Source organism: Varanus komodoensis, unplaced genomic scaffold (genome assembly GCF_004798865.1).
Source record: "Varanus komodoensis strain SLA01 unplaced genomic scaffold, ASM479886v1 scaffold2, whole genome shotgun sequence".
NCBI classification, from domain to species: domain Eukaryota; kingdom Metazoa; phylum Chordata; class Lepidosauria; order Squamata; family Varanidae; genus Varanus; species Varanus komodoensis.
Window position 1 is genome coordinate 26,850,741 of NW_025335568.1, and position 23,244 is coordinate 26,873,984.

The 23,244-nt window shown below is 39.6% G+C and overlaps 1 protein-coding gene across 1 annotated transcript in view; it reads left to right on the plus strand.

The window, feature by feature from the left end:
- LOC123023103 (bifunctional heparan sulfate N-deacetylase/N-sulfotransferase 3) overlaps positions 1-23,244 on the plus strand; it is an 81,979-nt gene that overhangs the window by 46,314 nt on the left and 12,421 nt on the right. The window contains exons 6-9 of the mRNA XM_044429498.1: positions 328-456; positions 19,246-19,428; positions 21,505-21,601; positions 22,199-22,322. Of these exons, the coding sequence (XP_044285433.1) occupies positions 328-456; positions 19,246-19,428; positions 21,505-21,601; positions 22,199-22,322 (533 nt within the window). The remainder of the gene's footprint in view (positions 1-327; positions 457-19,245; positions 19,429-21,504; positions 21,602-22,198; positions 22,323-23,244) is intronic.

The window sequence follows — 23,244 nt, forward strand, 5'->3', positions numbered from 1 at the left end:
ATAAATGAGCATGGACATGTGTTCTCTGTGTGCTGTTTTTTGACTGCACATTTCCTCTTTCTTTGGTGATCTGTAAGTGGCCAATTTCCCTCCATAAGTGTGCAGGTTTCTTCTATGCAGTTTCCTGACCATCAGAGAAAATTAACAATATGGCCCAACCATGGTAGCCATGTTCAGTGTGATATAAGGGCAAGTTGAACACATGCTGATATTTCTGACATTAGAGTGATTAGGACTTAGAGGTGCTTAGAACTGGCTAGAACAGACCATGCTCTATTTCTAGTTTTGTTTTCTTTTTCATACCTCCTCTTGTTACATTTTATACAGGTTCTTCCTCGACAAACGTGTGGTCTTTTTACTCATACAATTTTCTACAAGGAGTATCCTGGTGGTCCAAAAGAACTAAACAAAAGTATTCAGGGAGGAGAATTGTTTTTCACAGTTGTTCTTAATCCAGTAAGTAACTCAAATTATTTTAAGAAAAATAAACAATAAGTTTCATTTACAAGGGGGCATGTTTTAAGGGTGCAATTTTAATTTTTTGGAAAATAAAAATCATACAATTCCCAGCATTTCCAAGTCAGTATGTAGGACTACTTTTATTTCTAAGCATCATTATACATGAATACTTTTAGAGCAGATGTAAATAAAGCTGCCTAGAAGTATGAGTAATAAATAAAATGCAATTAAATATTGGTCATCTTGTCACCAGCCATTTAGATTTATAGCCTAGTTTATGATAATTATGTTGTCAACTTAAGCATTCTAAGGCTTCACAGCAAGAAATTCCCACTTTGGAAGTGAGTACTCCAAACAGATACTCAGAATCACTCAAGGCAAAATAGATACACATTTAGGTATCAACAACAGCAACAAAATCTTGTGAAGCTGAACAAATGAACCTAAGCAATGTTTTGACAAATGCTACAGGAATAACTACTTGTGATGTTCAAATGCAGTAAGCATCTCACCAAATGAACCTAAAAGAGGGAAGAGAAGAATATGATTCTGACACTACTCTGATGAATACCTATCTGATGAATACCTATCAGGAAAATCGCAGAATAGTAGAATTGGAAGGGGCTGGAAGACCCAGCCCCCTGTTCAGTGCAGGATTCCCAGTTAAACCATCCCTCTCAGATGGCTGTCCAATTGCATCTTGAATGCCTCTAGTGTGGCCCACAACCTCTCTAGTGTAGTGGTTAAGAGCACAGGACTCAGGCAAACTGGGGTCTAGTCCCCTCTTAGCCATGTAACCAACTGGGTGACTTTGGACCAGTCACAGACTCACAGCCCAGCCTACTTCACAGGTTGTCATCATGGGGATAAGCTTGAGAGCAGCAAAAGGAGAATGATGTAAGATGCTCTCAGTGGGAAATAAATCTAATAAATAAATAAAATAAATCTAGGAATACTAGCTCCCATCTCCCCTTCCATTACTACCCAGATATCTGCATAACTAACATATGTGTGGAGGAGTGGGATAGATTTTAGAAGAAGACTAGCAACTTTGTACATTTCATTTGCCAGACCGACCAATCTACATTACAATGGCAAATCTGGGTTTGCCCTGAAGACTTTTTCAAAATAGAGTTATAAATACTCACAGCTTTTTAATGCCCTGAATTCACCAAAATTCAGCCTTGCTTCAGACACACAACACTGTATAAGAGATGACAGGGAAATTCCATTCTATGCCAATCAAAACAAACATGATCTTCCAGGTCTAATTATATAGATCTTATAAAGTTCTTTTATCCCTGCCTCTGTCCAGAAAAACAGCTGCAAACTGTAAAATGCCCAGTACCATATGTGAATGTCTAAACTGATACAAGAATTTGTATTAGCTCACTACTTCCCAGGCATTCTAAGCTACCGAATCCTTCGGGTTCAGAAACCTAAGTCCTATGCAGAAAACTATACTGTGCTACTTATAGTAATGGGAAACATCAGAACTTGTGTGCTAAAGTCGACCATCTAGTGGACTCCTAATGTGTATGCATTGTATGGACTTGGTTTACACTTCTCATGTTGTTGGCTGAACTATAATCTGATAGCAGCTCTGAAATTACCTGGGCAGCAAAGGCCATTGTGTTCAGAAAGCCTGTCACGTGCCTAAATTCTATCAGAGTATAGAAGGAACATAGGACGTTGTTAGCATACTTTTGACTGCTAATGGCAAGTGTGTATCTGTAGGTTGCGGCCGCTGCTTAGGGACAGCACTATCAACAGTAAACACTCTTCTACAATCCTATGCATGCCTAGTCAGAAACAAGTCCTACTGGAGTCAATATGACATCTTCCCAGTAAGTATGCATAGGATTGCAGGCCTGATATCCTTTGTAACCAGTTAGTTGGACTATGTACTAGGAGATAGCAAGGCAGGGTGGGTGATGACAAGGCTCAGAGCACTGTAATTCATTTGGGAGTAAAAACTGAATTACTTCTGGTAACTTTAAAGGTGGTGCCACTGCGTTGATCCAAATGGGCTGCATCCCCCATTCTTGGTAGCGATTCTAAAAATGGTTAAGGGAATAGACCATCCTTTCATAAAGGATGGGTGGAAAACACATGGCCCATGCCAGCAGCATGAATTTGCTGCAGAAAAGGCACAACTTTGGAATTAAACAGAGTGTATGAGGAACATACACCTTGTTAGGAATCATAATGGTGCTTCCCAGAACCCTACTGGGAGTGCAGATCTGCTTGTAACCAAGGTACTTACTCAATGCACATCTTGTTTCCTCCTACGGCATTGTATTTTTGTTATTGCATGAGCAAATTCAGCAGCAAGGACAACTTCAGCGGCAGAGGGCACGGTCCCCTACTGGTTCTAGAGGGGCCATGTGGTCCCGTTCATGGGATGACACCTATCCTTGCCTTTGAGAACCATTGTCCAATGGATCAGGTTAAACAGGCCAATTATTTCTTGCCAGTAGAAGAATCCTACATCTTGCATTTCTCCAGAGAGCAGGTGGAACATAGTTTTTATTCCTTTCAGCTTTCCTGGCTTCATTTGTCCTTAATACCTTGTAGCGCGGTGCAAATTCAGTATTTAGGAAGGAAGGAACGGCAGGATTCTGACAGCTTTTCTTCAGAGTACCTTGGGCTTCTTCCTGTCATCAAATGTCTGTCCCATCTATCCCTAGGCAGAGGGTATTTGATGTATATACATTATTAAATTTGCCTGCTTCAGTAATTAACACTACCCATTTTGCTAGGCATACAGTTCTTTTGTTTTACATTTTGACATAATGCTAACATTCTGTACCTCAGGTGACACTTTATTTCTTACTGCAGCACTTCTAGACATGGCTGACTGCCATGCTGATCTTTCTTCATTTTCAAGCCTGTGACACTATTGTCGCCATTGGTGGTGTTCCATTCTGACAGAACTGTGGTGCTTTCTCTGTGACAAGGCAGGCTTGCTGATCCACAATAAGAATTCCTCTGCCTTTGAGCAGATCTTCATCCATTTTTATTGCTTCCTTCCTTGGGCTAACCCACTCCTGAAATGTAAGAAAGAGAAGGATGTAAATCCTTAGTGAAGCAGCTAATTGTTGCCGCAGCAGCCTCCTTCTGTGACTCAGAAATGGCATCGGTTATGGCATATTTTGTTGCTCCAGAGATGCCAGAATGCTTCTAAATCAGCATGACAGTGGGCCATTTCCTTGTGATAAGAAAGAACAGGACCTCAAGGAGGTGGTTGTGCTGAAAGTATTCAGGGTGAGCACCTAGATTTCAGAAAGTTACATCCTGTGGGCAGTCTGGCATCTTCTCTTGTTGGTTCCCATCCTCCACAGTATAATCTCAGATTGGATAGAGGCCATCATGCTCTAATGATTCTCTATGCTCTTCTGTACCCCTTTTTTGAACAGCAATGTCTTGTTCTAAGCATTTTCTCTAGCCTGACTGCATTCTCACTGCTCTTTCTAAGGCAAAACAATAGGATGCTGTATAAGCAGATGTGATAGAAGAACTGGAAGAACCTAACCAGTGAACATAGAATTATTATTTTTAAAGAAGTCTCAAATAATATGGCTTATATCAAGACACTTATAGGTCTGTAAACAAGGATTCTTCACAATATGTGGTGAAAAACATGGCAAATATTTGCCATGGTTTCACCGAATTAGTCTGCTTCAGGGGACTTATATGCTTATATAAAGTCATGATCCAAGCATCTCCCTCATAAGCAACTCTTACACAGACAAAATCTATAGTAATCCCACCTGTAAGTAAAGATAGATAGATAGAAAGATAGAAAGATAGAAAGATAGAAAGATAGATAGATAGATAGATAGATAGATAGATAGATAGATAGATAGATTTTTTTCAAAGAAAAAGTTCTAAAGCATTCTCTGTTGTTACATGTCATCAAGTGCCTAAAGAGCAATCTCTTCCCAGTTTATTAGTATCAGTACACCTTTTGTGACAGGACGTTTTTGTTGCACATGCCTTCAAGTCATGAAAATGCCCCGACCTTCACATTCCTGTAAACTCAAGCTGAAGCTTCCTTTATGGAATTGATCCATCTCATACTTGATCTTCCTCTCCTTCTGCAACTTTCCTTAGCATTATTGTTTTCTCCAGACAAGAACCTTCTGGGTCTAAGAATTTACCACAGGCAAATTAAATTCTCTCTGTTCCTTCTGAGGATATTGCTGTATGGATAAATAAAATAAGGTTATGACCACAGAATTACATAGTGGTGGGTGAATTGGGTACATTAAACTATCCTAGTGGTTCCAGTGTGCAAAAATTACTTTTGTAAAAAAAATAAACTCATATGATGCAGCTATAAAAGAAGGATGGGACATACCTGCCTGGATATACCTGCCAGTGACCTAGGACCAAATCCACCCCAAAAAGCCAATCCCACTAGGGTAAAAAGAGTGGGGGCAAAGGCTTATATAGGAAGGGGAAGCAAAGAGTAAAGTCTGCAAACAGAAGCAACAGAACCCCAAGACAAAGTACAATCACAATTTCTAAGAGTATGCAATCTCTTCAGTAGACACTATGACAGAAAATAACAAATACTTACCCCGATTTACATTATCTAGTTAATAGGTCTCCTGAGAATAGAGGTTCAGCACCATTAGTCAGCAAGAGTACTTCTGATCAGATCCCAGTGTGGAGGACGACAAAGCTTCTCTGGTGCTTTGAAGACATCTCCACCCAGGGCTGTATCCCACCTGTATGCAGTCAAGTACCAAAAGGTCAAAGCAATAAAGCCTGGCCAGTTGTCTTCATGATGGAATATGCCCCTTCCCTTTACTAAGACCCAAAATCATCCAACTTACCTATCAAGAGAAGAAGAAAAGAAAAGGTGGCTGGCTTAGTTAACCCTGGAGCTCTTATCCCAAGACCTTCTTCACAGCAGCTAACAATAAAGAAATGCATAATAAAAACAATAACACAAAAAATAATTTTTTTGCAAATAATGTAAGAGTCAAGTAATAGCAGATTTGGAAAAAAATAGCCCATGGTAGTCAGTTCAAAACTTAGTAAGATTCAAATAAAGGGTAAAAATGCTGAGCAACAGTTGTCCTTTAGATGGAATGCAACACACTGACTGAGTCAATGTGGCTTGGCACGTGTTTCTTAAATTCAGCATCTTCACATGCATCGGCACTCTGAAACTCTTTGGAATAGCATGGGACAAACAGACTTTATATGGTCCTCTACAGAGCTTGAGCAAAGTGTATTTTTTTAAAGCAAGATCATGCAGAGGGGATCCTGGACACGAACTGTGTGAACATGTGCTGTGAGTTTCAACAAAGCATACAGGATACAATATGGAAGATAATACTGGAGAATGAAACCGTCTCCAAAGAGCAAATTAGTGGCTGTCCTTCTTCACCCTTTTCTTTGCATACCCCACTGAAGTTTAGATCCTCAACTTTTAATATCACTGACTGGAAAAGAAGTAGATAAATTTTCTTGCATCAAAGATCAGACTCCCCAATACATCCCTTTCATGATTACTTGTGTAAATGAGAGAGATGTATTTCCACATTATAACATTTCTGTGAGCAGATGGATAACACACTAGATTGAATGAACATTTCCCACATATCAAAACCTCCTTACACAATTTCCCCAACTGTGCAGCATACCATAGAAGTCATTGAAAACCTTCCTATGTGCATTAGAAGTTTTAAGTACAGCATTTCTTTTTTGTGCTAGCTATGAGATACTGGCTTTATTTTTAATCTTCTTAGCCTTTATTATCCACATATCCATATACAGGGCCTTCTCCCACTGATGTTGCCTTTCCTTTTAATGGCATCCTTTTTCTCTCTGAGCACAAGCCATATCTGCCAGCAATATTTGCCAGCTTCTGGCTGGTTACAGTGGGAACAAAATATAGCAGAAATGTTCTTTTATAAGAGATTAAAAATGAGGTAGTTGTGTGAGAGTGCATTTCTGCATGCACCAGAGAAATCTTATATTTTCATAGATAATTTCCAAACTAAAATGACTCCCCTCTGTTCTAAGTTATAAGCTTGCTGGTCACACTATCTATGAATGCAAGCAACTAATTGAAGGTAACAGTAACTTACCATTACTGTTGTGTGTGTGTTTTTAATAGAAATTAGTTCTACATCACACTTCCTCCCTCTACACTCTTCCAAGTCCTTCTGTGGCCTCATACAAAGTTGTTCAGCACAAGCTATTCTTAGAACTGAGGTGGAAGTGCATCTTAGCCTGCATATCACTTAAGGGTTTTCAGCTGAAGAATGCTGAGCTTTCTGATCAGAATTGTCTCAAAGTGACATGCAATGCTTACAGGGTATTTCCCATACGTGTGTATATGATACCACTCCACAAATCACTCCTTTAAAAAGAGATACAAGAATTAGCTTTCTTTTCACAATGCAGACATGGTTTTTCAGGCCAGTACTCCAACTTGATTACAAACACATTCTTCAGAAAATACTAGATTGGAATCAAGTATCTGTAAATGGAGTTCTGATCATGGAAGCTAATGCTCTTTTCTCAGGCATCAATAGTCAGTGACCTAGTTTGAATATAATGCTAACTATGATTTGTTGCCTTACACAGGGCTTGTCCTGGAGATAAACAAACAACCCATGTTTTGTATTTTCAGGCCCTGGATTTGCTTCCTACTTACCTCATAGTCCTCTCCCAATATCACAAATTCCTTTGTGTTACTATAATACTGGCTAGTGGAGCAGCTAGGGGTTTTACAACTCTCAGCTACTGCCTCTGTAGTGTGGCAAAACAACTCATTGGTTCTGGATTCACATGTAACAATAAACCATGCTTTAAACAATCCAGAGTTCACAAACAACAAAACAGGGGTTCTCTTTCTGAGCTGTTCATGGTTAATAAGTTATAATTTGTTAGTGCATCTGGGTTCATTTATCTCAACAATCCAGGATTCAGCTATCCATTGGTTAAATAAACCATAGGTTAGTGTGATAGGTGAACCATGTCACTGAATATGCTTCACATATAGCATCCAGAAATCTGGATCCCTACAGAACAGCAGTGGAAAGGAATGAATTGATGAAAATTACATCCCCCTTTTCTGAATGGAATGACTGCTATGTACAAAAAGGACCCCGTTGGATCCAACACAGTTGGATTAATCCATCTACCTTCATTGCCATTTTGAAATAAATATTCTAGGCTAGTGGAACTGTATTTCCACTCTGTTTCAAAAGATGAGATGCTACCAGTCTCCTAAGGGCATCTTGTGAATGATGAAGAAACTAAACGTTAAGGTTTTCAACCAGATATAAGGACATACAGAACACTGCCATTCAGTAGTATATTTGTTTTGTAAGACTTGCTAATAAAACATGACAGGAAGACATTATCAGTCTCTCTGAGTCTGTAGAAGAGCAATTACACCCAAGGGCCAAGTAGAGTTCAACGTACAAATACACCTGTCCATAAATCTAGAGGAATACTTCTGTATTTCTTTTTGTCTCTGTTTCCTGTCATGTACTATAGCTATGAAAGAAACGCATGCATTCTGTTTCCCTCGGCTATTGGGAAGTATATAAATGAATTAAACAAACTGCATGTGACGAATGTTACATTTGGCCTTGGTGCTGGGATTCCAATGGCTGAGCCTCTGCCCTTCCCCCTGTGCAGGTAGCCCAGAAAGAACTGGCCCTGCTGCCTCTCAGCAGTGGCTTGGGGAATGAAGAAGGGGGAGTGCTGGAGGCAGGGAGAGGTGGAGGCAAGGGCCATCTACCCATGCCAGTTCCTATTGGCACCCCAATCGCCTTCCCTCTTACTCCCTGGTGCTTTATCCAGATGGCCATAAGTTGCTATCCAGATAAAACACCTGGAACAAAGTGCAAGAGAGATAGCTTCTGCTGCAGTTTGCTCTGACCAAGTTTAGAGGTCTATGTGCATCTAGGGTGAGAGCAATAGGATTATATCCAAGTGAGCTGGGTCCAGTATGTCCTAAAAGTGCCCCTCAACATGATGAAACTTCATTCCCTTCAAGACAAGAGATGTTCAGATGGTGGTCTGTGGACCACCAGTTGTCTATGAGCTCCATTCAGAAAGTCTATAGATAGATTGCAGAACAGCTGAGAAAATCTGAAATTGCCCTGCTGTACTAAGTTTATTTTTCTGTTTATGGAGATCAAGGTCATTTTGACTGGACCAGATTACTGAATGGGTTTACAAAGCTCTGGCCTTGGGCAAGTGATTTCAAGGAGAAAGTGTTGGAGCAGTCCACTAATATTTCCAAAAATATTAGGAGCCCTTCTCTGCAGACTAGCCTAGGATCTATGGTTTTCATAATATGGCACTAGTTTTGATAATAATACAAGCCCTATAGAAGAAAAGTATTTTTAAAATGAGCTACGTATGTGCTTTGATTTGAATGAAAAGAAGTGTATTAAATGAGCTGCTAACAATTTTCAAGCCATCCACAAAAAGTTTAAGAACTCTTCTTCTAGATCTGAAATGGTCTGCTGCCTCACACCCCAACTCAGAAAATTAGGTAAGATAAGCAGGAACGAGAAAATAATGTTCTCTATAATGGTCCCAGTCCTATGGCATACATCACCAAGAGAAAAAGGATGGTGTCACTCATCTTCCAAGAGGCAGGTGAATAGTTTAATCCTGTATATTTTTGCTATTATTCATTCAAATATTTCTGTTTTCTCATGGTGATGATATTCCGATCACTGTTGCAACGAAGACACGCAAACTGCTTTGCAGAGCCAGTCTATTGTTTGGAAATAGCCACAACTGGAGGAAATGAACCAACAACCATGTGTTCAATTAGACTGCCTACTCTCTTGGGATAAGGCCAATGCCATGCCCCAAAAGCACTGAAAATCCACACAGCCACAGGGATGCATCAGTAAAATGAATGTTAGCACTATGCAAGGTGGCTGTGAATTTCCTACTGTAACCTTTACTTAAAGTTTCTGTCCCACTTCTGTTTGGAATTAAAATGATGGCAATAAAGAGAATGGAGTATATCAAAACACTTCATGTACTAAATATAATACCATAAAAACTCAATCAGTAATAAAAACACACCATAAAACAAGTAATTCATTTCAAAAAATCAGTGGTCCTGGTGAGTATATACCACTGCAGGACAAAAAGACCCATCTGGAAGTACCCAACAGCTGAGCTCCAAACATGGTTAGATGCAGGCATGTGGAGCCAGTGTGCCACTACAGCCCTCACACCACATATGAAGCCCAACCAGAAGAGTTGGCAGAAGAGTAAGTAAACTCCCCTTTCTTTGCATCCAACCACAATGTCAATTTTGCTTGGACCGATTGTTGCTAATACCTATACCCTGCTGTTCTTTAAGAATAGTGAAGACTTCTTTCTGTATTCTGTATTCTGCTAGGTTGTGACAGTGGTGGTAGGGATATATTCTATGTATAGTTACCGGTGCATGTTGATAGTAGCTACAGGGCTAATCCTACACAGCTTATGTGAAAGTGCAAGTGTACGGGTGCAGAATTTCAAAGACTGAATATGCAGGGCATGGGGGGAATGCCATCCATTTTAAAAAATGAATTTCTCTTCACCAATTTAAAGAAATATATTCAAGCACAGGCTGAAGCCTAATTCATTATTCGGTTGCTTTGTGAGTCTAATGGAGCAAGAGCAGCTGTTGCTGGGTCTCTGAATACCTGAGATGGAACTCTTTTGAGTAATATGGAGACAATATCAGGGACCTGCATACACAGTGTACACAATGCAAAATTAATTGGAAAATAGATGGTCTGAAAGTTAAACATACTCTTGTGGCCTGTAAACATTTGTTCTGCAACTAAAATAACAGCAGTATATTAAACTAAAAGGATTTTTTGCTTCTATCACCTCTATGAAACAGATTTATTAACCAACAGTTATTTCATTTTCTGAACACTAAATTTACTGCTATGGATTATATGCCATTAGTTGTGCTGTTATTACCAAGCAACTTGTGAGGTAAATCTATTGCCAAAATTAGGTCCATGACAAAAAATGTGTAAAGAATGGATTTAATGACTAGAATAAGCATAGCCAGAATTACTTGGGTCCAATCTGACTTAAGTGTAGGGACTGGCCTGCTTCTCCCAAAATACAGCATTCAAAGGTAGATGTTTCAGACTCTGAATCTGAAGCAGAAGAAGCTGAAATGCCAGGCTGAACAAGCCCTGAGATAGGTCAAGTGGCTGATCAGTGGCTGTTACTGGGGAGACACTGGGAAACAGGATGAGGCAGAGGGGGAGGCATGTGATTTTAGCAGCCTCATGGTTCGACATCAAGTCCAAGAGCAGGCAAATTAAGTAATGACCAGTGTTCTCACCATCAGGCTCACAAGCTGCACAAATCTTCCTGGGAGTAGAACAACTCCATTTGGTGGGGAATTCAGCTTAAAAGCAATTCCTAATATGGACAAGAACTAACTCTGCAGTTAGAAGGTCTTAACCCCATAGATACCTCTTGTGAATGAATTTCATATTACTCTCTTTGTACAACAAGGCCAGTCCTGGCTGGCCAATATTAACATAATAAAAGTTGTAGTTAGAGGCTTCTTGTTGTGATCTGCTGGGAAGGGAATGGGTGAGAGGTTGGGAAAGAGATACACCAGCTCAGGACACTTAGGTCCCACAGTCGCTGTCCACTACAGCAGCCTCTCCGCACTTAATTAGTATGATACACATGCTTTGTGATGAGAGTTTGTGTTATATACCAAGTTGTCTCTGTACAGCTGCTGAAGTTGTGAAACTCAGGACTGAATGCAGAATTAGATCTTTGGCTGGAATTTAACTATGCTGTGAATGCCAAGGTGATCCACTCACAACCTCATTGGCTAATGGTGACTGTCAGTCCCTAATCTCTCTTCTTAAAAGAGTGAAATATGCCTTCAGAATGCTTATTTTCTTGAGTGCATCCAATGCATATATGAAACCTCCTTCCATGTACATCTGCCCGTACCCTAAAGTTCTTCTCCAGGAGCCTCTTTCAAAGAGTAGTGGCTACCAGGGGAAGGGCCTCAAATGTGGAATCTGCTCCCCAGAGAGGTTTGCCTGGCACTGACCCTTTATTCATTCTGGCACTTGTCTAAAATCTTATCACCCAGTATTTTAATTGTTAAAATTATTTTATTATCTATTTTATATACTATTCATTCTAGGTGCTGTTATGGATTTTATTGTTGTTTTCTTGTCTTTATATAAACTGTCCTGAGATCCTAATTGAATTTAGGATGGCATATAAATATTTTAAATAAATGAATGAATGTCGTGTTCTATGTCCATCAAGCTTGTGCTGCCACTTTAAGAGAAAAAAACCCCAACAAGCCCACTCCTGAATGTTGTGAAAGTTAATAGAGAACCTTAGGTAGGTACCCAGGGTAGTGCCTCTTGAACTGATAACACTCCTAGTTGCCATACTCTGGCACTGCAGGAGCAGTGTTCATGGGCTGCTCTGATGCCCCTTGGCTCCACTGACACCCTTTCTCTTGGAACGAGGCAGAAGCGTACTCTCGGCATTTTGGCTTGATCCCAGGCCTCAGCCTGCATCACTACCAAAGGGGCCTAACCCACCATCTTTAGGCAGCCATTATGTTGTTGAGCTGCAGACTCCACTGAAGGAGATTGTGGAACAGCCGATGGCATTGTTGTGGTGGTTGCAAGCACTGACCGTCAGGCTTTCTCTGTTGGCATCATTGGGGGCCATAAGTACCAACCATTACTGAGGCATTAGCCCTGCCCAATTCTGGAAAAAACAAAATTCAAAATAGGTATAAAAAGCTGCATGCAAACACTACTGCCCCTTTTGTTAAGCCCATGACATACGCTGGAGCAAGGAAGGGCCTCTGTGGGACATAAGTGCCAAGTGTCACAACTGCACTAGTTCCACCCATTTCTGATAGAAGCAGGTGTGGAGGGCTGCACCCCAACACCGCCACTTGCCTCTCTGGGCTTGTAAAATGAGTTGGAGTAAAGAAGAGCATGTGATTGCCAGATTGGAATACATTCCTTAGACCAGGTGGCATCATGCTGACAGGAAGAACTGGAGACTAAATACGCCCACCAAAGAACAATAATGACATGCAGAAGTGTTCCTTATTTTACCTCCTTGAAGAAATAAAAAGAAAAAAAAAATATAGCAGGGGTGAGAGAGAAGCAGTTTTGTTCTGCAAACTGCTTTGGAGCTCTTGTTGTGGCCAAAAAGTGCTTTTATAAATAGGGTTACCATTATTATTTTAGCAGTCAGGGTAGGAGCTGACAAGGAATGAATCATAGTTTTAGCTGCGAAGGTAGGTGTATTCCAGCATTCCATACTACTTGACAACAGATTGGATGTGGGAACAAAAGAGATGAAGAGATAAAAAAATAAAGTCTGAAGGTTTGTTCTGGGTTATTAGGGTGGGTGCTGATATGAAGAGCAACTGAGTGGGATAATTGAAGTATGGAACAAAAAAGAGTATTCGGCTTTGTACGAATTGAGTTTAAAGCGGTGATTTGGCATTCAAATACAAATAATATAAACAGACGAGGGGCTGGCTGGAGAGGAAAGGACAGGATATAGAGAAAGGTGCTCAGTTTTTTTCCAGATAAAATAGTCTTTCTTTTTCAGCTGGAGTTTTCAGAACATGTTTTCTGTTCCCATCAGTAACTTCAATTAGCTTCTAAAGGCACTTTAAATGGTATTTGTAGTCCTGTGATCAAACCACAACAAATGGATTTTTCTCCCTCTGGTAACTGGTCTTGTGGATGCTTCAACAAAAACTGTGACTTGTCACCTCATCTCCCACCACCACCCTGGCAGGGCTACAGAACAGGTAGAAATTCAGCAAGCAAAGTTTGCCCCATGTCTGCACATGGGAAAATATTTCAGCTGTTGAATTTCTGCATATCACTCTGCTGTTAGAGATAAGGCCCCACTGAAATGGCAGTGGGTGGGTTGATTGTACAAAAACCATCACCCAGAAGTTCAATTACTGTTGCACGCTGGACTGCCCAACAAGCAAGATAATTCACTTATTCAGATGGAAAGCTCAAGAAGAATGATCCTGGATCAGACCAAGGGCACATCTAGCCCAGCATTCTGTTCACCCAGTTAGCCAACCAGCTGCCCATGGGAAGCCCACTTACAAGCCCTTCTTGATTTGGTTTCATTATAACAATCCAGAATAGGCTTCCTGACGGTACCACACAGCCAATTCAGAGTGAGGGCAACGCTTCCTACTTTCTTTCTGATTTAGTTTTGTGATGCTTGCCTAGGTGGTCCCCGACTGGCTGGGATTACCTCAGGAAAAAGTCTCCTTTATAAAATGGAGCTGCAGGTCAGATTAAGAAACAGCAATGGAAAGCAATGAAAGATCAGGAGAGGGGTAAGCAAGAAGAATTTTAAACAGCTTTTCACCCTCAAAATTTAATGGGCAAAACTTTTGTACATTTCTGGCTTAAAGACTCAGAAGCCCTGCTGGGGAAAAAGCTGTTAATCCTACTGGTCATCACAGTCTGTGTGGCTTTGCCATCCAAACACAGAACAGTGGTTAGTCTTTGATTCGAGGATCAGAAGTAGAAGCACTGAAAGTATAAAATGGAGAGGCACACAGTACTGCATAAAAAGTGAGCGCTGTGTTGGAAAAATGATATCCTGCAACAGAAATACAATCACAAAGCACTGCCACTGTGCGAGCTCCTTTTGTTTCAATTAGGCGTGAATACACACAAGCCCTCTTCAAACAAATGGTGGCTATGTCCTCAGTAGTTAGCAGCAAGCACCGGCCTCTAAGCTCTTGGCATCAGCTGGGACAAGCTGTTGGAGCAACGCAATTACCAAAACAACAATGTGAAATAAGTACAAGTTGTATGATCTGAATGCTTGTTCCATTTTTACTTCCTATTTTCATCATAAACCCAAAGCTGGGTGGAACTTCTGCTACTTCAAGGGTTTGGAATCAACACAGACCCAAAAAGGGACCTTTTTGCTGTATAAGGAAGCAGGCATGCTGGCAGGTAGTCAAAAGGAGATGATTACATGGCTTACCCAGAGGGCTCTGTGCAGTAGGAAAACAGAATTAAGAACCTTTGCCATTGTTACTCTGAGAGAAATGGCAGTTGGAAGCCCATTATCAGGTACCAGCCAGGGGCCAAACATGGTTCTAAACCAGAACTGAAAGCATTCTCTGTATTCCATGTGCCTCTTTATAAACTATGTTAATTTCCAAGGAAAGAGCAATAAAACACAACCAACATTCAGATTTATTTGAGAGAAAAGGTGAAGGGCAATGGTTGTATTTGCAGGGAGGAAACTGAAATATTCTCATAAGACAGCTTTTAAAAGATGGTGAGATGTAATATATGTTTTCACTGTCACACGTGGTTTAAAGGGCAGTATGATTAAGAGAATTCATTTTGTCCTTTCTTGCCTTTTATGAAAGGAAAAGGTGTAATAAAGGTTGTCTGCAGTGTGAACAAGTTACTTGTTTGAGATGAACTGATCAGCACATATTTGTCAGGAAATCGCAAAGGAAGATCATAAAGTCATTTGGAAGACATGGTAACATATCTGCAGCCTCAATAAAAAGTATTATGGCCACAGGATTTTGTTAAAGCCTGTTAAAAACATGGAAACATAGAAACTGAGCAAGTCAGAAGGGGTTCTCCTGAGCCATCTAGTCTGACCCCTGGGCTTCAGCCAGCTCCACTCATGACATTCCTGTCATGTGTATGTCTAGCCTATTCTTAAAATGTAAAACCAAGCTGTGATGTTGACAGACACTTGAAAAAGGTACTCCAGTTCATGTCAGCCAATGCTGCAAGCAGGGCAATCCCACCAGGGAGGAAGAACATGAGAAGGGAGAAGAATTGCCAGGCTGGCAGGGCAAAACTTGAAGGAAGCAGTGGGATGGAAAATAAGGGTACTGGCATACATCTCCCCCACTGATTCTGGGCACATGTTCGGCAACAGGAAGGGATACAGTGGGTCCCAAGATTGCTGGGTGCTATTTTTGATGGATGTGCTTGCTGAGACTAATAAATCCACTCAACTGGAATTGGGTTTGGATACACTGAATATTTCATGTATCTACACATTTTCTTCCATACACACTTAATGTTGGCAGACCCTAACTAGCTGCTGTACATTTTAGGAATGATGTACAGGGATGGTTTTTCCAGATATGGCATCTCCCATTCTATTACTGAAATGAAAAGAGGAGCAACTGTTGGTAGAGTTTCCATTTATGCCACTAGGATAAATTTTGTTACCCTCTCAGAGGCTAATCCTCACAGTATGAATAAGATTAAATATCCCAGTTGAGGAGTAGCACGCATCTGGGGCTTGCCAGGGACCAGTTACCCTTTACGTGCCACAAACAGCATGACAAATTAGACTAGAAGAGTCTGACATCCTCTCATATTCTTGGTTCCTTACCCTCCATTCTGTAAACATGTGATAAATGCCTTATGAAATGCTAAAAAAGACTGTAACTTTGAAACAAACATTTGTCACAAAGAACTGTGTGTAGCATAAAGAGAAGCATGGTAGTAAAACTGCATTTGTGGTTTGTGTTTTCCTTCCCTGACAAGACATCTTACACTGAAGATTATTTATTATGATCTATTCAGTCCACTTTAGAAAATAAATAAATAAAAAATAAACCTCCACTCTATAATGTTCTTAGGATTATAGTGAGATTCCCTTCAGGGAAAGAATAATACATATTTTCCCTGAACTACTAACCTTTTCAAGTTCTCTCCTTTTTTCCTTTCAGTGCAGTGCTAAAGTTGTTGACAGGTAAAGAATTGCCAGGAGGTGAACTGACATTATAAATGTCAGAGGTCAGCATAGGTGTAGGAGGAAAAAAAGCTGCTGAAAAATCAAGCTTATATTTTGTGGGGAAACTTTCCAATTATATCTCTGTTGAAACCAGCAGTCCAGTTTCTGGTCTACTTATGGTTTCAGGACTTTAAAATAATAAAAGAAATTTGAAAAGGTTATACATGTGGCAAAAAAAATGCATTATCCCTTGCCTGAAGGGAATACAGCCATCTTTGAAAATACATTTTTACCATTCTAGCTTTAAAGGGGGGGGGGGGGGGGGATTGTGTCCTATGAATTATATCTCTTCGTATCTCTTCCTCCTTTGAGAATAACAAAAAATGAAGCCCCAAGCGTTAGTCACAAGCCAAGCTGTGTCACAAGGTGACACTCATTAAACAAATTCTCTGTGAAATGATGCTTGCTGCAAATTCTGCTAAAGCAGCAGCACAAGAATAGAATTGCAGAGCTTTGGGGGGAAACATACATAGGAGGCACAGCATTTTAAATGCATTGTAACCTGCAAGCTACGATTTCAACTTTTCCAATCTAGACTCTGATTAAAGTGAGGGGGAAGTTAAAAATTATTATTACATTAATATTCTTTCTTCCTCTTGCAAGGAAACCAAGGTGGCTTACAAGGTTCTCTTTTTCAATTTATTGTCATTACAAAAACCCTGTGAGGTAGATTAGGCTGACAGTCTGTGATGGGCCCAAAGTCACCCCGTGACCTTTTTGGCAAAGTAGGGACTAGCACTAAATCTCTTGACTCCCAGATCTACACCCATAATTACAACACTTCTGTGGCTCTCCGTTGTCCATAACACTGTAGCACTTCGTCTCAGCAATTCACAGGAAATCTCTCATCAAATTAGTTTGTGTTTCAATTCAAAGCAATTTAGACAATTAATTGTCTGTTTAACTTAGAGTCCTGCCACATTTTCCATGCAAGCAAGGTCTGGCAATACAGCACTATGTGCGCAAAACAAGCCCTTTTTGTAGAAAAATGGTGCCTCTTTGATATTACAAATTTCAAACAGTATGCTATGCAGGAGCCTCCTTTTGAAATTTTTACCCTAATTATCCTGATTTGCAATAGCTACAATTCATTCATCAGGACAAGTGCAGTTTTATTAAGTAAACTGTACAGAGAGCAATGAGGCTGTTGCATACAAAAGTGTTAAATAAATAAATACGTGCTCAGCCAGTCTCCAGTGCAGCTGATTATTGCTTAGTGTCCCTCCAAGCCTGACAAGTGGCTGTAGTGTGGTCCATGCAAACAAGGGAAGTTCCCTTATACCAAGCAAGGGTGCACTCCTATGCATGCTTGGACAGGAAAATGCCCTACACCTCTCAGCATTCTCCAGCCAGAAGAACTGGGAGTTGAAGGACTGCTCTGATTCAACATACTCAGGATTGTGCCATAAGTGGCCAGCTAGTTCAATACTGTGCTGACCACCACTCATAAAAGCTTGAGATTTATTTTGGTTCTGCTGCTTTCCCCTCACAGCCTGGAGCTGGAGCACAGAGATGCAGAGGGTTGTTTTAGCTCTTGCTTGCATGTGGCAGGTACAACATGTCTCCTCAGGCCCTCTGCAGCTAATTTTCAAATGTTCTTTTGCAGAGGAAAAATGGTGGCTAGCATATGGTCATTTGCACTGGAAAAGTTTCAGTTTGCTTAGGAAACATCTCCGATATCCCACCTTAGAGGAATCTTAGTTAGCATATTTGTTTTACTTGCATTTAGGAAACCACATAACTAAATAAAACCCCTATTTTATTTAAATACTACTGCTTTGCTTTGTTCGCTTTGCTTTGCTCAAATACACCACATCTTTGACCTAAAAGATTTGAAGACAGTTTCCTCCAAAGTCCGCCCACTCTGCAGAAGAGCTATACAGCAAATTTTGGCCTTTAATGGGCATTTTGGCATTTCGAAGGAGAGAGGAAGATAGATATGGTACTGCTGGCATGATTTTTATCTGCTGGTGCTGGACACCTTCCTTCCCTGCCTCACTGGAATGCCCACTAAACAATTCTTGTTTCACCACCTGGGAGAGGGACGGGGAGCCAAAAGTAGATCCTCAGCTCTGAAGTCACAGCAATTTTTCAGCCTCAGTACCAGAAATCCAAAATGATCCTATGGATGCCCTGACTCTGGGATTACTCTCCCCATGTGGTATAGATGTTATGTGAATTTTTCATTGGAATATTTGTAGCCTGCACTTTGCTTACATCGTTTACATTTAAGAACAAAAGAAAGCTACTGAAAACTGATGACATGCTAATCAGTTTTAGGAACCCAAAAAACTATGTAGTATATTCTGGCAATGATAATTTAGCTGTTACTACTTATTAGTAGGATTTCACACTGAGATGTACGTGCATTTTAATGACAGGCATGCATTCACTCATATACTTGCTAGGCATAAAAATATTAATTACAGCTTTGATTCTGCAAAGCTTCCTTCATATTATATTTATAATTGATAAAGGCACTCAACTTTACCAATTTCCTACTTTAACATCTCCATCCCACTTTATGGCTTTTCATGTCCATGACTGTTGCATGCTAGGATATTTTTTGATCCATTATAGCTCTACCACTTCCTGGTGCCCTTGCAATTTCCTCTTGATGTGAGTGCATGTGTGTTGCACAGTGCCTTAGACTCAGCATAACATTTGAGTTATATAATCAGCTATAAAGAACACTCACAAAGTTTGAGTTCACAAATGTTAGATAATTACAGACGATACCTCAAAAGGCGACATAGTCAAACATGTAATGCTGTAGCTAGAGTTAAAAATAATCAAAAATGTGCAAATACACAGACTTTACTGCATAGCATTCTCTCTTTCTCTTAATGGCAAATACACAGAATAACATACTCCCTTGTAACTCCACTGCCATCTAGCGATAAAATTAGAAAAATGTCTTTTTCCCCCCCTTTTAAGATCAGCATCTTCATGACTCACTTGTCTAACTACGGGAATGACCGACTAGGTTTGTACACCTTTGTCAATCTGGCCAATTTTGTTCAGAGCTGGACTAACCTGAAGCTGCAGACCCTGCCTCCTGCTCAGCTTGCGCACAAGTACTTTGAGCTCTTCCCTGAGCAAAAGGACCCTCTTTGGCAGGTAAGATGGCCAAGAGCACTGCTGCCTTATCTGTTGGGGATCGGCTTGCTTTATCTTCTGTGCACTCTGATTCTGTAAAATAATTTGAACTTGTTCAAGTTCAAAATTTAAATGTTTGATGTTATAAATAAAAAGCACTTTTGCTATACCAGTACATTGCAGACATGCCAATTATATCTCTTTGCTTCAGAATAATTGAGTAATATCCTTTCACACACCTACAATAAGGAAGATGATCTGGTAGTAACAAACATCAACATACATTGTCCAGCAGCCATATTAACAGCGCTACAAATTTGTTAACCAATATTTGGTTAACAAAGCACCTCCTGGGCAATAGAGCAGGTGAAGTTCCAATATGCTTGCAAGATGGGATTTGGAGAGTACACCGAGGCAGAACAGTTCATTTATATGATTTTCAGTATATGCAGTATACAATTTTACCTTTATATGCCAAGATAAAATCAGTATTAGCTCTGGGCATTTCTCCGCTGACATCAGTAGCTTCTATCGATTGTTTTCAGCCAGGTACAGCATATTGCCATATGAAGAGATCTCCCTCTCCAGATAAAGGATTTTGAAGAATTTTAAAATATATGTGATTTTTTTAATTGAAGGAAGGAAAACTGAACCTAAAAATCTGGCACAGTCCGCATGCTGATTTCACAAATTCAGACAGACTAGCCTGAACTAATAATCTGTACAGTTCACTAAGTTTGTAATACTGCTACTGAGTAATTTTTCACAAAACAGTCTCTCCCTCTCCTTCTCCCTGTGTGTGTGTGAGAAAGAGAGAGAGAAAGGACATCTATGTAGTACAAAAAATAACAATTAAAATGACATTAAAATAATAGTCAACCTGTAAAAGATGTTTAATTGGCTAAGCAATGGAAAGGTGTATGTACAAGAGGCCCCTACCTATATGTCAATGATGTTGCAAGAGAGCTTTTTAAAGATTATTTGTATGTGGCATTTAACACCTGACAGATTATATAAATTGTGGCAATATATTGGAGATACGGTTGATTTTGTGCAGACTTCAAACATATGTGATGATCTTGTAGAGATATAAGATATTTTTTAGGTTAATGTGATTCAGATGATGCAAGATACAACTGTGGACCTAAATTGCCAATGAATTCAATGGTCCAACTAATGGATAATTTAAAGGAATTGATTACACCAAATAACCGAATATGGTTGCAAAACATGTTATGTTCTGCCTGAGTGCTAACAACAAATAGGAAAAAATGATATTTGGCATAGAGTACAAATGTATAAGATGTGATTTTATAAGAAAAAGATAAATTTATTTGGTACTGGAGAAAAAAATTAATACAAGAATATATATAAGCATTTTTATCTATGGTATGAAAGATGGATTGTACCTAACATTTATAGTAGCCCAGATTTGGAAATTTTCCCAGATTTGGAAAGTGTTGGTATGTATAATGCTCCAAAGGAAGTACTGTTTGGTTTTATCTTGTTCTCAAGTGTGTGTGTGAAAAACAGTTAAGTATAGCCACAGGTATAATATAAGCAATGTTATCCAATGGTACCCTTCTACCAACAAAATGAATAAACCTTAACTTCAATTAATAAACCTTAGCTTAGGAACAGTCTGCTCAATGATATACAAAGCTCTCCCTTCAACATTTAAAATAGACTAGTTCAAATTATTTCTTAAAATACAGTTTGAGATATAAATATTAAACTGAACCTGCAGCTTCATGAACACTGAGGAATAAGCCCCCTTTAAATCAGTTGGGCTTGCTTCTGAGTAAACATTCATAGGAATGTGCTGCAATTTTTCTGATCATTCCATAAAACTATGCAATACTTTTACCCTGGAACCAGATAGCTATTTAGATTATTATATGATAATATTATTCCCAATAGCAGTACTTATTTTGCATTCATCATTCCAAAATTAATAAGCAGAAACCTAATTTTTCAATGGAAGTTTTTGCTTTTGTCTTCCTTCCAACATGCATATATAACTAGACAATTTAGCCAGTTTAGACAAATGGCGAACAAAAAAAAATATTATGTTCAATTGTTTTTTCCTCAACTTAGAACCCTTGTGATGACAAGCGGCACAGAGATATCTGGTCTAAAGAAAAAACCTGTGATCGTTTGCCAAAATTCCTGGTTATTGGACCCCAGAAAACTGGTGAGAGCTTAATTTATATGAATTAGTTTGGTAGAGGAAAAGGTGAACTGGCAGCAGCAGTGACCTAGAACTGAGCTCTACTTCAGCCCAATATAGCAGAGGCCTATACTGTTGGTTTCATAGACCTGAAGCAGTGCTTTATCCGTATGCTTCAAGTTCATTGTCAAGTTCCGGGTCAGCATACCAAAGCAAAAACACCCTCCAGTAGTGGTTCCTGCCCTGCTTGACCCAGATGCCTGCTTCCACCAATTTTGCCCTGTAAACTGGTGGCCGAACCTTTGCTTTTCTTGAAATCAGTGTGTCTTGTACAATGTAAATGTTTGCAATCTCAGTATAGATACTGCAGGTCATCTGTTGCTTAAATAAATTTCAGCTCAGACTTGACTGAGGACAGCTTTTTCACTGTTCACTTCTTTGTTCACTGAATAAAGCCTTGCACATATTTTAATGTATTTGTAAAGTACATTAAAAGGTGCCTTTGCTGGCATAAACAGGACAATGCTCACAAAAGCTATAAGGAAAATAATGTTACCTTGCATGAAATTAGGATTTGACAGAAGTCTTGTCTCAACTCTTGGATTTTTATTCTCTTTACAGGCACCACAGCTTTGTATTTGTTCCTGATTATGCATCCTTCCATCATTAGTAACTCCCCCAGCCCCAAAACCTTTGAGGAGGTACAGTTCTTTAATAGAAATAACTACCACAGGGGGATTGATTGGTAAGATGGGTTACTAGTATAAATCTAAAAGTTTATATAGTATGCACATTGCAAAAAATGGCATTACCATATCTAATGTGAGTGTATGCGTGCAGATTGAAATGGACTTTTGCTAGTTCTCTAAAAATAACATGTGTGCAGATAATGTAGCTCAGTTACAAATGCAGTGAATACCAATCTGTGATTTCTTAATTTTCATCATTATTGGAAAATGTGTGTATAAGTCAATGAGATACTGCTAACTGTATGAAGGAAGATAACTTATAGTAAAGTTTTAGTCACAAGCTATTGAATTGTGCCTTTAGTAGGGATGAGAGTAGGCAGGTCTGCAAAATCACTAAGAGAAAATATGCTATGACAGCTTATTTTTTCCAATTGTGTGCTGACCTCAAGCTAGCTAATTAAGGCACAGGTTGCTGTGATGTCAGAACCCAGTGAGGTTGGGTGGCTAGGATGGTTTACAAACTTCCCGGAAAACAATAGTGTGTTCTGGGATTTTAGGAAGGTTTACAAACCACTTCAGATTTCCACCCTAGTCCAGTTCATACTTGACAATCCATGCCAAACAAGGGTAATGATGCTAATTAAGATGGCTGCAACTAACCTGCTAATGTGGTTTCTTTCCTCTTCATGATTGGTATAAATCCAACCCCTGCCTACACAGAAGAACAAGTGTCCCTAAAATATAATATAAATAAGTAATACATTGACTGGGTTGATACAACAGAATAAATCACACTCAAGAATTAACTATGGATTGAGTGCAGATTGTCATTGAACCATGGGTTATCATGTTGTCCAAACCCAGCTACATGAATAAACCATGGTTAACCACTAACAACCCACAGTTCACAACTAACAACAAAGCCTAGGCTCATTTCATAGGTTGCTCATGGTTAAACCATCGTTTATTAGTATGACT